General features: G+C 34.2%; 1 protein-coding gene across 1 annotated transcript in view; it reads left to right on the forward strand.

Annotated features, from left to right (window-relative positions):
- The first annotated feature begins 1248 nt into the window (after window positions 1-1248).
- LOC143242579 (alpha-2-macroglobulin-like protein 1) overlaps window positions 1249-16305 on the forward strand; it is an 85005-nt gene continuing 69948 nt past the window's right edge. The window contains 3 exon segments of the mRNA XM_076486044.1: window positions 1249-1393; window positions 14961-15121; window positions 15966-16163. Of these exon segments, the coding sequence (XP_076342159.1) occupies window positions 1320-1393; window positions 14961-15121; window positions 15966-16163 (433 nt within the window). The 5' untranslated portion in view covers window positions 1249-1319.

Genomic DNA, 16305 nt, shown 5'->3' on the forward strand with positions numbered 1-16305 from the left:
AACAATTCCCTATGGTTCTACATAAGTACCTTGAACAATTCACTTTGGTTCTACACAAGTACCTTGAACAATTCACTGTGGTTCTACATAAGTACCTTGAACAATTCCTATGATTCTACATAAGTACCTTGAACAATTCACTATGGTTCTACATAAGTACCTTGAACAATTCACTATGATTCTACATAAGTACCTTTAACAATTCACTGTGGTTCTACATAAGTACCTTGAACAAGTCGCTGTGGTTCTACATAAGTACCTTGAACAATTCCCTATGGTTCTACATAAGTATCTTGAACAATTCACTATGGTTCTACATAAGTACCTTGAACAATTCCCTATGGTTCTACATAAGTACCTTGAACAATTCACCGTGGTTCTATATAAGTATCTTGAACAATTTACCGTGGTTCCACATAAGTATCTTGAACAATTCCCTATGGTTCTACATAAGTACCTTGAACAATTCCCTATGGTTCTACATAAGTACTTTGAACAATTCACTGTGGTTCTACATAAGTACCTTGAACAATTCACCGTGATTCCACATAAGTACCTTGAACAATTCACTGTGATTCTACATAAGCACCTTGAACAATTCACTATGGTTTTACATAAGTTAAACAATTCCCTATAATTTTACATAAGTACCTTGAACATCAATGTAAGTGCATTAAACAATTCCCTATGATTTTATGCAAAGAGCCCCTCGGTGGCATAGCGGGATGTCTGCGAATTTACACTGTTAGAAATCGGTTCTCGATATACATTGTGTAACTTTGTATCTTCAAAAGCAAATTGAACAAGTCCCTACAATTTTGTTTAATTATATTAACAGTTTCCAATAAAGTACAATAAACAATTTATTATCACGTTACGTAAATATATTAAACATTTTCCCATGTTGTTAATTATGAACACAAAATAATTCTCTACCATTTTACACGAGTATCTTAAACAATTCGTTCGAAGCTTATCTCGTGCAAGTTTTCTAAAAATAAAGCATTTTAAAATAATGTTTGCAATGGACCTTTAGATACCAAAACTTGTTGCAACCATAACTTGTATTTTATAAGCATTTATTGTAGATATGAATTTTAAACAATAAAGCAAAAAGCTTGTTTCATCCGAACAAACAACGAAACGTCCGAGATGATACTGCACCACAAGAAACGACAATGAATCTTAAACGGGTTAAGTTCTTTCACCCCGTGGGACGCGCTCAGAGAGCTTGACTCTTGGGGTATATAAAGTTGGATCTCGTGCACTGCCATCCAGCTATCTGTTGAGCAGGAAAGAAAACGCATGTCGACTCCATCATGTCTACACTGACAATCTTCGCTGTCTTTCTCCTGACTTTCATTTGTCACTTCGATACTTCCGTCGGAAAAAGGTGATTATGAATTTCATGTTGAGATGTTTTTATGCTAAAACTTTCTTGTCATGTAGAAAACTAAAATGATATTTTACAGAGTTCAGTGTGTTTCTGTAAAACACCTGCCAGATAAAATCTAGAAACTGAAACAACAGGTAGATGGTTCTGATAAGTACAGAACTGACAGTCTGGGAAGAGGATAAAACTATCTAACTGAAATGTAATGTTAATGCACAGATGCATGTCTGACCTGCATAGCAGAAAGGTTGAAGCTCAAACGTCTTAGTCGATTAAATCGTAGATGTAATTTTGTTTCTAAAGCTCCTTGTTCTCTTAATTTTAAATGACTAATGTTCAAGTGTTGTATTTTAAAGTGTAATCGGATTATTATAAATAAAAAAGTTTAAATATATTTCAAAAGAACAACAAAACCGCAATATTTCATAAGAATAAAATCCAGGAGGCGCTGTATCCACCACGGAGATTCATCCTCCGATTCTCGCTGAGCAACAAGGACCGAAGGTTTCACTCATCTTATCCTTCCATATGAAGGACGTAATCAGTAGACCATCACTTCATGTATCTCACAAAAACACAAAACACAGTTTCTGATACGAATAATGAATATTATAAACTGCTGTCATTATATCCGTTTAAATACCTGTATACCAGTCCACTATGTTTTTGGATATTTGTTATATACCAGTCCACTATGTTTTTGGATATTTGTTATATACCAGTCCACTATGTTTTTGGATATTTGTTATACACCAGTCCACTATGTTTTTGGATATTTGTTATATACCAGCCCACCATGTTTTTGAATATTTGTTATATACCAGTCCACTATGTTTTTGGATATTTGTTATATACCAGTCCACTATGTTTTTGGACATTTGTTATATACCAGTCCACTATGTTTTTGGATATTTGTTATATACCAGTCCACTATGTTTTTGGATATTTGTTATATACCAGTCCACTATGTTTTTGGATATTTGTTATATACCAGCCCACCATGTTTTTGGATATTTGTTATATACCAGTCCACTATGTTTTTGGATATTTGTTATATACCAGTCCACTATGTTTTTGGATATTTGTTAGATACCAGTCCACTATGTTTTTGGATATTTGTTATATACCAGCCCACCATATTTTTGGATATTTGTTATATACCAGTCCACTATGTTTTTGGATATTTGTTTTATATACCAGTCCACTATGTTTTTGGATATTTGTTAGATACCACTCCACTATGTTTTTGGATATTTGTTATATACCAGACCACTATGTTTTTGGATATTTGTTATATACCAGTCCACTATGTTTTCAGATATTTGTTGTATACCAGTCCACTATGTTTTTAGATATTTTATATACCAGTCCACTATTTTTAGATATTTGTTATATACCAGTCCACTATGTTTTTGGATATTTGTTATATACCAGCCCACCATGTTTTTGGATATTTGTTATATACCAGTCCACTATGTTTTTGGATATTTGTTATATACCAGTCCACTATGTTTTTCAGATATTTGTTATATACCAGTCCACTATGTTTTTGAATATTTGTTGTATACCAGTCCACTATGTTTTTGGATATTTGTTATATACCAGCCCACCATGTTTTGGATATTTGTTATATACCAGTCCACTATGTTTTTTGGATATTTGTTATATACCAGTCCACTATGTTTTTGGATATTTGTTATATACCAGTCCACTATGTTTTTTGGATATTTGTTATATACCAGTCCACTATGTTTTTGGATATTTGTTATATACCAGCCCACCATGTTTTTGGATATTTGTTATATACCAGTCCACTATGTTTTTGGATATTTGTTATATACCAGTCCACTATGTTTTTGGATATTTGTTATATACCAGTCCACTATGTTTTTGGATATTTGTTATATACCAGCCCACCATGTTTTTGGATATTTGTTATATACCAGTCCACTATGTTTTTGGATATTTGTTATATACCAGTCCACTATGTTTTTGGATATTTGTTAGATACCAGTCCACTATGTTTTGGATATTTGTTATATACCAGCCCACCATATTTTTGGATATTTGTTATATACCAGTCCACTATGTTTTTGGATATTTGTTTTATATACCAGTCCACTATGTTTTTAGATATTTGTTATATACCAGTCCACTATGTTTTTGGATATTTGTTATATACCAGTCCACTATGTTTTTTAGATATTTGTTATATACCAGTCCACTATGTTTTCAGATATTTGTTGTATACCAGTCCACTATGTTTTTAGATATTTGTTATATACCAGTCCACTATTTTTTTAGATATTTGTTATATACCAGTCCACTATGTTTTTGGATATTTGTTATATACCAGCCCACCATGTTTTTGGATATTTGTTATATACCAGTCCACTATGTTTTGGATATTTGTTATATACCAGTCCACTATGTTTTTTAGATATTTGTTATATACCAGTCCACTATGTTTTTTTGAATATTTGTTATATACCAGTCCACTATGTTTTGGATATTTGTTATATACCAGTCCACTATGTTTTTGGATATTTGTTATATACCAGTCCACTATGTTTTTGGATATTTGTTATATACCAGTCCACTATGTTTTTCGATATTTGTTATATACCAGTCCACTATGTTTTTGAATATTTGTTGTATACCAGTCCACTATGTTTTTAGACATTTGTTATATACCAGTCCAGAATGTTTTTGGATATTTGTTATATACCAGTCCACTATGTTTTTGGATATTTGTTATATACCAGTCCACTATGTTTTTCGATATTTGTTATATACCAGTCCACTATGTTTTTGAATATTTGTTGTATACCAGTCCACTATGTTTTTAGACATTTGTTATATACCAGTCCAGAATGTTTTTGGACATTTGTTATATACCAGTCCACTATGTTTTTAGATATTTGTTATATACCAGTCCAAGATATTTGTTATATACCAGTCCAAGATATTTGTTATATACCAGTCTACGATATTTCTTGTATACCAGTCCACTATGTTTTTAGATATTTGTTATATACCAGTCCAATATATTTGTTATATACCAGCCCAAGATATTTGTTATATACCAGTCCAAGATATTTGTTGTATACCAGTCCACTATGTTTTTAGATATTTGTTATATACCAGTCCACTATGTTTTTTAGATATTTGTTATATACCAGCCTACTATGTTTTTAGATATTTGTTGTATACCAGTCCACTATGTTTTTAGATATTTGTTATCTACTAGTCCAAAATATTTGTTATATACCAGTCTACGATATTTCTTGTATACCAGTCCACTATGTTTTTAGATATTTGTTATATACCAGTCCAATATATTTGTTATATACCAGTCCAAGATATTTGTTATATACCAGTCCAAGATATTTGTTGTATACCAGTCCACTATGTTTTAGATATTTGTCATATACCAGTCCATATATTTGTTATATACCAGTCCAAGACATTTGTTATATACCAGTCCAAGATATTTGTTATATACCAGTCCACAATGTTTTTGGATATTTGTTATATACCAGTCCAAGATATTTGTTATATACCAGTCCAAGATATTTGTTATATACCAGTCCACTACGTTTTTTAGATATTTGTTATATACCAGTCCACTACTGTTTTTTTAGATATTTGTTATATACCAGTCCAAAATATTTGTTCCAAGATATTTATTGTATACCAGTCCACTATGTTTTTAGATATTATATTTAGATATAATATATTATATTTAGATATAATATATTTAGATATTATTTGTTATATACCAGTCCAAGATATTTGTTGTATACCAGTCCAAGATATTTGTTATATACCAGTCCGAGACATTTGTTATATACCAGTCCACTATGTTTTTGGATGTTTGTTATGTACCAGTCTACTATGTTTTTAGATATTTGTTGTATACCAGTCCACTATGTGTTTAGATATATGTTATATACCAGTCCAAGATATTTGTTATATACCAGTCCGAGACATTTGTTATATACCAGTCCACTATGTTTTTGGATATTTGTTTTATACCAGTCCACTATGTTTTTTTAGACTATTTGTTATATACCAGTCTACTATGTTTTTGGATAGATATTTATGTTTTTGTATTTGTTGTACCAGTCCATTAAGTTTTTAAATATTTGTTATATACCAGTCCAAGATATTTGTTATATACTCAGTCCATTTGTTAGACTATGTTTTGTTATTTGTTATAAGTCCACTAGATATTTGTTATATACCAGTCCACTATGTTTTTTGGATATTTGTTATATACCAGTCCACCATGTTTTTTAGATATTTGTTATATACCAGTCCACTATGTTTTTGGATATTTATTATATACCAGTCCTAGACATTTGTTATATACCAGTCCAAGACATTTGTTATATACCAGTCCGAGACATTTGTTATATACCAGTCCAAGAAATTTGTTATATACCAGTCCACTATGAAAACAATAAGTGGTGTTTTCCAAACGTGTCATTCCTGAACGTAACATGTTTAATAGATAACATGTTTAATAGATCAGACAAGAAACCAGCTTAGATGTGCATGTAAGAAGTTGTAATGAGCCTGATTTAGATGTTCAGCACATCCAGTTCCCATCTCAACAAACATGCCATCGGGGTCGTTATAATATGACACTCAATCCCACTATTCGTTAATAAAAGCGTAGCCCAAGAGTTAACGGTGGGTGGTGATGACAAGCTGTCTTCCCTCCAGTCTTACAATGCAAAATTAGAAACGGCTAGCGCAAATAGCCCTCGTGTAAATTTGCGCTAAATTTTAAAACAAACAAACAGTACATCTAGGTGTGCAAATAAGAAATTGTAATACACCTGATTTAGATATTCAGTACATCCAGGTATACATACAAGAAGTTGTTATACACCTGGCTTGAATGTTCAGTACATCTAGGTGTGCATATCAAGAAATTGTAATGAAACTGGCTTGAATGTTCAGTACATCTAGGTGTACATATCAAGAAGTTGTAATAAACCTGGCTTGAATGTTCAGTACATCTAGGTGTACATATCAAGAAGTTGTAATAAACCTGGCTTGAATGTTCAGTACATCTAGATGTACATATCAAGAAGTTGTAATAAACCTGGCTTGAATGTTCAGTGCATCTAGATGTGCATATCAAGAAGTTGTAACGAACCTGGCTTGAATGTTCAGTACATCTAGGTGTCCATATCAAGAAGTTGTAATGAAACTGGCTTGAATGTTTAGTACATCTAGGTGTGCATATCAAGAAGTTGTAACGAACCTGGCTTGAATGTTCAGTACATCTAGATGTACATATCAAGAAGTTGTGACGAACCTGGCTTGAATGTTCAGTACATCTAGGTGTGCATATCAAGAAGTTGTAACGAACCTGGCTTGAATGTTCAGTACATCTAGGTGTGGATATCAAGAAGTTGTAATGAAACTGGCTTGAATGTTTAGTACATCTAGGTGTGCATATCAAGAAGTTGTAACGAACCTGGCTTGAATGTTCAGTACATCTAGATGTACATATCAAGAAGTTGTAACGAACCTGGCTTGAATGTTCAGTACATCTGGGTGTGCATATCAAGAAGTTGTGACGAACCTGGCTTGAATGTTCAGCACATCTGGGTGTACATATCAAGAAGATGTAACGAACCTGGCTTGAATGTTCAGTACATCTAGGTGTACATATCAAGAAGTTGTAATGAACCTGGCTTGAATGTTCAGTACATCTAGGTGTACATATCAAGAAGTTGTAACTAACCTGGCTTGAATGTTCAGTACATCTAGGTGTGCATATAAAGAAGTTGTAACGAACCTGGCTTGAATGTTCAGTACATCTAGGTGTACATATCAAGAAGTTGTAACGAACCTGGCTTGAATGTTCAGTACATCTAGGTGTACATATCAAGAAGTTGTAACGAACCTGGCTTGAATGTCCAGTACATCTAGGTGTACATATCAAGAAGTTGTAACGAACCTGGCTTGAATGTTCAGTACATCTGGGTGTGCATATCAAGAAGTTGTGACGAACCTGGCTTGAATGTTCAGCACATCTGGGTGTGCATATCAAGAAGTTGTAACGAACCTGGCTTGAATGTCCAGCACATCTAGGTGTACATATCAAGAAATTGTAACGAACCTGGCTTGAATGTTCAGTACATCTAGGTGTGGATATCAAGAACTTGTAACGAACCTGGCTTGAATGTCCAGTACATCTAGGTGTACATATCAAGAAGTTGTAACGAACCTGGCTTGAATGTTCAGTACATCTAGGTGTGGATATCAAGAACTTGTAACGAACCTGGCTTGAATGTTCAGTACATCTAGGTGTACATATCAAGAAGTTGTAACGAACCTGGCTTGAATGTTCAGTACATTTAGGTGTGCATATCAAGAAGTTGTAATGAACCTGGCTTGAATGTTTTGTACATCTAAGTGGAAACAACTAAAAATGTTAATAGTGTTATTCGGATGTTTAATTGTTTGTTTTGAATTAAGCACATAGCTACACAATGGGCTATCTGTGCTCTGTCCACCACAGGTATTTAAACCTGATTTTTAGTCTAGAAGTCTGCAGATATACCACTGTGCCACTGGGGGGGCAGGATGTTTAATATACGTGCGTGAATACTTTAAAAAATAATATGTTTGAGACAACATTACTAAATATTTCTGATTCAGTGTTCATGATCTGAAATCTTAGACTTTTTGCTGTACATGTTTAAGTGTCTGTACACTCTATTTGGAATACGAGAAAGTTTCTATCTCTAAAAGTGTTTTAATTTGTTATGAAGAACGATCTAGTTTTTAAAATCAATACCTTTTTTTCAGTTGTTTCAAAACACTAGTGTCTAATTTTAGAATTATAGTAGATAATTTGAGACGTGTTGATTAATCTTCAGGTAAACATATAATGGACTAGAGCACCGTGATGACTTTGAAAGTGAATGAATTTATTCATTTATCACGAGCTCGGTAGTCTTCTTTCGCACATATTTCTAGATTTTTATAGAAGACTGAAACTTCTGTATATATTTCGGACAAGACAGGCGACAATATTTTTATTTAAAACTGGAGCTAATTTATTTCAATTTTCATCGTCATCTTACGAAAAGAAGACAATATCTGTAATGTGAAGAAACTCGAAAAGAATCCATAAAAAATATTAACCACTTTACTTCTTACACTTGTTTATTCGTGCGAAATGGTATTTTATCAAATCATCAGTAAAATATAAAATGACCTAAAGATAATTCATCTTCTTTTCTTCTGGACTTTCCAAGGTTATCAGGTCATTATCTCGAAATTCATACTGCTTGTACCAGTCAAGGACAAGACTTTAGAGCCGTTCTTTATCGCTAGGATCACAAGCAAGTTTCAGTGTGTGTTAAAGAGATAGAACGATTCTGTTAACCAAGGACAGATGGGGTTGATACCCGAAGAACAGGTTTTTCCAGCAGTTCCACGTGCCACCTTATCCCCTTGACAACACACCAATGGAGAGTAAAAATGACGATTTATTTTATAGGACAGGTTATTTCCAACGCCAATGAATGAGAAATGGCGTTCGTCTTTATACAGTTGGATAGATAGATGAAAGAAACATAGGAATATTTAGAACAATGCTTGCAAATAATAGTTTTATTACGTATCGTAAAGAATGGAATTATGAATGTTAGAAGTACTGTGTTATATTCGAAAAGTTACCCTTCACCCATTCTTCGTCACCTGGAAACTACTGCTTCACGTTCGTAGCGATAAGAAACGCGTTTTATGAATACAAAACGCGTTTCATGGATACAAACCAATCGCAACACATGAGTAATAATGGTTAAGAAGAAACAGTTGAACGACATTTAACTCTGAAGAAAGCTTTCAATGTTGAAATTGTTGTGAACTAAAATTCCACATTAAAAGCGCCATCTGGCGTGTTTTTAAATAACAGACACGTTTATGAATTATAAAATGTACAATGAACATTTTAAATAAGTACAATACGTGTTGGTTCATTTCTCTGCCATAACAATTAACGACTTTACAACAAGTTTAACACAGTAACAAATGTATCACGTCTTGATACGTTGTACACTTGTTATCGTGTGAATCTTGTACTAAACTTTACTTTGTTACCAGTTCAAGTCTTTAAATTTTATTTGTACCAAAGTGGGTTTCTCGTCATCAAATTTAAAAGTGTCTATTAAAGATATAGCCGTGAAAAGAAATCAACGCACTAGATAAGACTTATAAAATAAAACATTTGTTTAAAAGTAAAGCCACTTTGAATTATTTGCTTTGTTCACCACGAGAAATCAACTTTTAGATTTTCTGTTTGACCTAAGTTTTTTAGAGAACCTAAAATTCAATTTATTATACCTAGCACGAGACGTAGAATTTAATATTGTATAATATGATAAATATATTGGAACTTATAGAAATAGTCTTTCTTCTCGTTGTTAATAGTAATTTAAAGGGTTATGATTTCTTCGTGGATATGGTCCAAGTGTAACACAATATTTAACATGCCAGACTGGATCTGAGAAAAAATATCGAACTGCACACGTGGGTAGTTGTATGAGTGACGATCAAATCACACTGTTCGCACATGGGTAGTTGTATGAGTGACGATCAAATCACACTGTTCGATATTAGCGTAGCCCAAGAAGTGGCAGTGGATAGGATGAACTAGCTGTCTTCCATCTAGCTTGTTATTCACAAGTAAGGGACAACTAGAGCAGATGGCTGTCACAAGTAAGAGACAACTGGCGGAGATGGCTGTCACAAGTAAGGGACAACTAGCGGAGATGGCTGTCACAAGTAAGGAACAACTAGCGCGGATGGCTGTCACAAGTAAGGGACAACTAGCGCGGATGGCTGTCACAAGTAAGGGACAACTAGCGGAGATGGCTGTCACAAGTAAGGGACAACTAGCGGAGATGGCTGTCACAAGTAAGGGATAACTAGCGCGGATGGCTGTCACAAGTAAGGGACAACTAACGCGGATGGCTGTCACAAGTAAGGGACAACTAGCGGAGATGGCTGTCACAAGTAAGGGACAACTAACGCGGATGGCTGTCACAAGTAAGGGACAACTAGCGCAGATGGCTGTCACAAGTAAGGGACAACTAGCGGAGATGGCTGTCACAAGTAAGGGACAACTAGCGGAGATGGCTGTCACAAGTAAGGGACAACTAGCGGAGATGGCTGTCACAAGTAAGGGACAACTAGCGGAGATGGCTGTCACAAGTAAGGAACAACTAGCGCGGATGGCTGTCACAAGTAAGGGATAACTAGCGCGGATGGCTGTCACAAGTAAGGGACAACTAGCGGAGATGACTGTCGAAAATCTTCAACTAACAATACCAACCTTCTTCTGGATGTCAATACTAATCGAAAGAGACAGTCTTTTGATGTGGAGGGTAACAGTAACATATGAGGATATTCCTTCCTTCTAAAGAGTACTACTAACACATGACTAATACTAACACATGAGGATATTTCTTCCTTCTAGAGGATAATACTAACACATAAGGTATTCCTTCCTTCTAAAGAGTAATACTAACACATGAGGATATTCCTTCCTTCTGGAAACTAATATTAACACATGAGGATATTCCTTCCTTCTGGAGACTAATAGTAACACATGAGGATATTCCTTTCTTCTAGAGGGTAATAGTAACACATGAGGATATTCCTTCCTTCTGAAGACTAATAGTAACACATGAGGGTATTTCTTCTTTCTAGAGGATAATAGTAACACATGAGGAGATTCCTTCCTTCTGGAGAGTAATACTAACACATGAGATTATTCCTTCCTTCTAGAGGGTAATACTAACAGATGAGGATATTCCTTTCTTCTAGAGGGTGATAGTAACACTTGAGGATATTCCTTCTTTCTAGAGGATAATAGTAAGATTAAGTTGATGCGCAATTTCGGTAATTTTTGAAAGTCAAACTGTATATCCATCTCTGCCCTTGGTGAAGGTACGATAGATCCAATGAAAGTATGCAAGTAAAAGCGAACTCTTAGTCCATAATTGACTTTCTGTTTGAAGCCCTTGTAATTCACTTTAAATGTCTTATATGAAATGTTTTGCTGGTTATTTTAAGAATACTACACTTGTACATATATTTTCTCTTAGAAACGCAGAAAATACCCACAAATTGGATAAAAATGAAAAAAAAAAAACTGTTGTGAGACTGACAGTAGATCAGAAGTAAGATGTTGAGTCGAGGAACTTATTAGAAATGGCAAAGTAGCTGGATCATTTCTTGTTCAAAGCAGACTATTTTACAGTAGAGATGTGGTTAAGATTTCTACTGTCTGAATTTGGTACTTTTAATGTATTAAATATAACCATAATCTTGAATTTTACATCTGTAGAAATATATATTCTACATCAAGATGTAAGAAATATCCTAAAAAATAGTTTAATTATGAACTACTTCTCTAATTCAGGCTTAAGTGGTTATTCTGACCCTCGTATAAACCAAAAGTTAACCAGGAAGGAATGGAAATTTAAACACCAGCAACAGCTTTATTATAGCTGGTTGTGTTGTAACTGTACAGTCTGGTTATTATGGAAAGTAAGCCGAAACGGTGAAACGTTTACTTACAATCTTAGACTTGTATAATTTTTTGTGTTTTTTTTTAATATATGGGAAAGTTGAATATAAACTTTCGAACTACTGAGCCAGACTGACTGGGTTGATTAAATATTTTAACATGTCCACAGCCAGATACAATGTTTCTCTCAATATTAAATACTCACTGCACCGGTAAGGCTTAGTGAATATGTGAAGAGCACCTGTACCCCAATTCTCGCTCGGTAAAACTAGATAAGAGGGGTATTTCTTAATTATGGACGGTAATAGTAGTTGAAAGGTATATTCTTTTTTGGAGGGTAATGATGACGTATGTGGTAAATACTTTCTTCTGGGTGGTAATGATATCATAAGGATATATTTCTTCGTTCTGGGTGGTAATAGTAAGATAAAGGAGATATACCTTCCTTCTGGGTGGTAATAGTAAGATAAAGGGATATTCCTTTTTTCTAGATGATAATAAATAATAGGTATGTTATTTCATTGCAGATAGTAACAGTAACTTAAAGGAATGTTCCTTCTTTCTAGACGGTAGGACTAATGTAAAAAGATATTTCTTTTTTCTGGTTGGCAGTAGTAACTTAAAGAAGTATTCTTTCGTTCTACATGGTAGCCCGTAAGTCCCTACTCATCCATATATCTTATGTATCCAGTGTATCTGTGTTCTGTCCCTCATTCTCGCTGTATAATATTATGCGACGCCATGTTCTATAAGACATTTTCCTCAACATAGCAGGGGTTATTGTTTCAAATGCCGCGGTAACAGCTACCTTCAACTTATCATTAGTATTATAACGTTGTTTAGACACAATGTCCTTCATGTATCCCCAAAGAGAGTTATCACATGTTGTCAAATCCGGACTTCTTGAGGACCATTTCATGGGTGCCGGGGATGTTACAGAACCACGATCTATCCATTTGTCTGGAAAAGTGTCATTAAGATAATCTCACACAGTAAAGACATAATGAGCCGGAGCTTCATCTTATTGAAACCAAACCTCCTATCTGATTCCAAGTTCATCGAGTTTCGGTATAAACCATTGTTGTAACATGTTTATATATGAGTTATGGTTTACTGGCACGTCAAAGAAGTATGGTCCAATAACATGAGGCATATTAAGTGCTGCCCACATCATGACATGCGGAGTGTTATATTCAATTTCTTCATAATAATGAGGATTCTCCTTTGCCCAGAAGTAAACATTTCGTGCTCGACTCGAACGGTAAATTGCGCACTCGTCCGTAAACATCACCTTTCCTTGAGAAGGGATCGTATTGAAGATTCGCAGTAACTCATCACATGCCAGGGTCCTATTTTCTCTATCAGCATCACTTAGTTCATTCACAAATGTGGGTCGCCATGCTTTAACTCCCATGTCCTTTTTCATAAAGGTCTGTATGGTTGCTCGCGGGACACCAAGTTCAGCTGATCTTTTCCTTGTTGACTCTAATGGTGAGTTAATTACTGACTCTTCCATACCAGCACATGACTCTACGTTTAACTGGTCTTCCTGAACGATGTGCATCCTTAATATTGCCAGTTTCAAACAATTTTCTCTCCCAATTTGACATTGTTTTTCGTGTTGGTGGATCCTTATTGAATCTTTCTCTAAATTCGCCAGTTATTGTATCCAGGGTGTCACCAGTATTCTTGCGCTCATGTACCCACGTTTTTGTCAGAATACCCTTTTCAAGTTTAAATGGGCTTACATCGGCCATATTTCTCTAAAAAAAAGAAACAAATTTATAATACATGTGTAATTGAATATAACATAATAACATATGGATGTGTAAGGACTTACGGGCCACCCTGCAGACAGTTTTTCTCTGAGTTAATGGCCATTGCTTCGAAGAATTTCCTGAACAATTTCGAATTTTTCTTTTCGAATCTATTCCGATCACAATTACGTTTTCGACGTATATGTACTAACTGTATGCTGGATATAAGCTGATATTGCTGAAGAAAAGAAATTATACTCTATTAAAAGAAAATTGTCGTGATGTACTAGCAGAAATTCAGTAACGTAATTATATTTGTTAAACTGTTAACAACAGAAGGATCCGAATCCGTTATTTTCCTTGATCACCTGACATTAAAACTTCTTTGTCTGTCAAAGACAATTGAAAATATTTAGAAGCTAATAGAAATATTTAGATATTAATATATTGTCTTTCTTTCTTAAAAGAAAGGTTATAAGACTTCATACAATTAGCGTCGAAAAATAATTATATTTGGTTATATTGGTTTGGTTTTGTCAGTGCAAAGCTGCTGAACAGACTAATTGTTCCCTGCCTATCACAGGTATCAAAACCTGAATTTTATCTTTTACCATTGAATCATTGAGATAAAGTTATATCGTTATAAGACACGTAATGTATTGAAGTTTATAATTACCACCTAATTTAGGCTTGAGTTATAGATTTGATTGTATATTATTTAGACTTTATTTTAACAGTCTATTTTTTTGTTCCGTGGCTTTAGCAGATCATAATTTCAATTCTCTTCCTTCTTTCTATATTTTCGAACTTTAGACTTTCTGTAGTTTGAAATAAACAGTTAACGAGAAAATTTCATTGTTAGCTCCTACTAGCCTTGCAAGCTCTACGACAGACGTTTATCTAATGGAACTTGTATGGTTTCATGTGCAAATAATTGTTTTGCTTAGAGACATACTTATGTCTTTTCATTCCTCGAAATTTTGGCTCAAAGCTGACATTGGTTTATTTTGTGTGTAATATGTATTTATGTAATTTCATCACCAAAATGAGAAAGAAGAAATGAGCGATAAATTTAGCTGAAAAGCCTGAAACTCACCTTCTTGAAATTAAATATTTATAAAATCGTTATATATTTCAAAACAACATGAAGCTTATATTTCGATCTTGAAACAATTACTAGGTGGTGTATATTTCCAAATGTGGTTCTAGTTATTGATTATTTATTGCGAATTTTTTCTTTCAGAGGTTTCATCCTCACAGCACCAAAAATTCTCACTTCTGGATCAACTCAACCACTGTCGTTAAATTTATTCAACATAAACGGAGACGGTACAGTTAGAATTGAATTACTTCGTAGAAATGAAGACAAAGTCATAACTGAATATGAGGCTTTTGTCAAGAAAGGTGAGAAGAAATTGAAAAGTAAGAAAAGAAACTCACACTTAGAATTTTCAGAAAACGATAAGGACATTTTTTATATTAATTTTATTTGCCTTTCTATCTATTTTCTGAAACACGAAAACGGATGTTTTAATTTAGTTTACTTATTGATAGTGGAAATAAAAAATAATATCCTTAGCGTTTTTGTGTTAAGTTAAAACAAAAAATACTCAAAAATTGATTTCTAGGCCCATTAGTACAAGGGTGTTCAGTAAAAAAAGCTATCAATTCTCATCTCTCCGAACTTGTTCACCTGAATGGTTGAAATATTCTTACGAAAGTAATGTCGATATTTTATTTTGTTTAACCACATTCTTCCTTTTTACTCTGGCCCGGCATGGCCTAGCGCGTAAGGCGTGCGACGCGTAATCCGAGGGTCGCGTGGGGGTGTATAATGTGACCGTCAATCCCACTATTCGTTGGTAAAAGAGTTGGCGGTGGGTGGTGATGACTAGCTGCCTTCCCTCTAGTCTTACACTGCTAAATTAGGGACGGCTAGCACAGATAGCCTTCGAGTAGCTTTGTGCGAAATTCCCAAACAAACAAACAAACAAAACCTTTTTACTTTATATATATGTATATATATATATATATTAAAGAATTGTTTTCATTTTCACTAGATGTGAAATTGAAAAGAGAATCTGAAACGTAGAGGTCTAATGCATTTCTTCATTGGCTAATTCTCTACTTTCCGTTTGTTGAAAGCTTATCAGCATAGGTTGGGTGAACGAACTACAGAAATATTATTAGGCCTCTTATAACGCTGAAGTGTATGTCGTGCCTGATATTTTCGGTATTTTTTATGCAGGTGTCACTCCATCCTTCTTTCTGGATGTTCCGGAGGAATCAGATGGCGGTAACAGTGGTCGATTGAGAATTACTGGAAAATTTGATGACGAGGACGGTGTTTACGTAATCAACAAAACGAAAGACATTAACCTTCGAAAACAAGATATAATTATATTTCTTCAAACAGACAAGCCAATATACAAACCTGGACAAACAGGTATAAACCGATAGTGTATAAAATCAGAGTACTATTTTTAATTTATATTTGTAATAATTACACTTTACGGTTATATTTTACGGAGTCAAATATCACAATTGTAGGTGTCAGTATCAGACAAGGTATATGTTTTGTTTTTGAC

The sequence above is a fragment of the Tachypleus tridentatus genome, unplaced genomic scaffold, assembly GCF_004210375.1.
Source record: "Tachypleus tridentatus isolate NWPU-2018 unplaced genomic scaffold, ASM421037v1 Hic_cluster_2, whole genome shotgun sequence".
Taxonomy (NCBI): domain Eukaryota; kingdom Metazoa; phylum Arthropoda; class Merostomata; order Xiphosura; family Limulidae; genus Tachypleus; species Tachypleus tridentatus.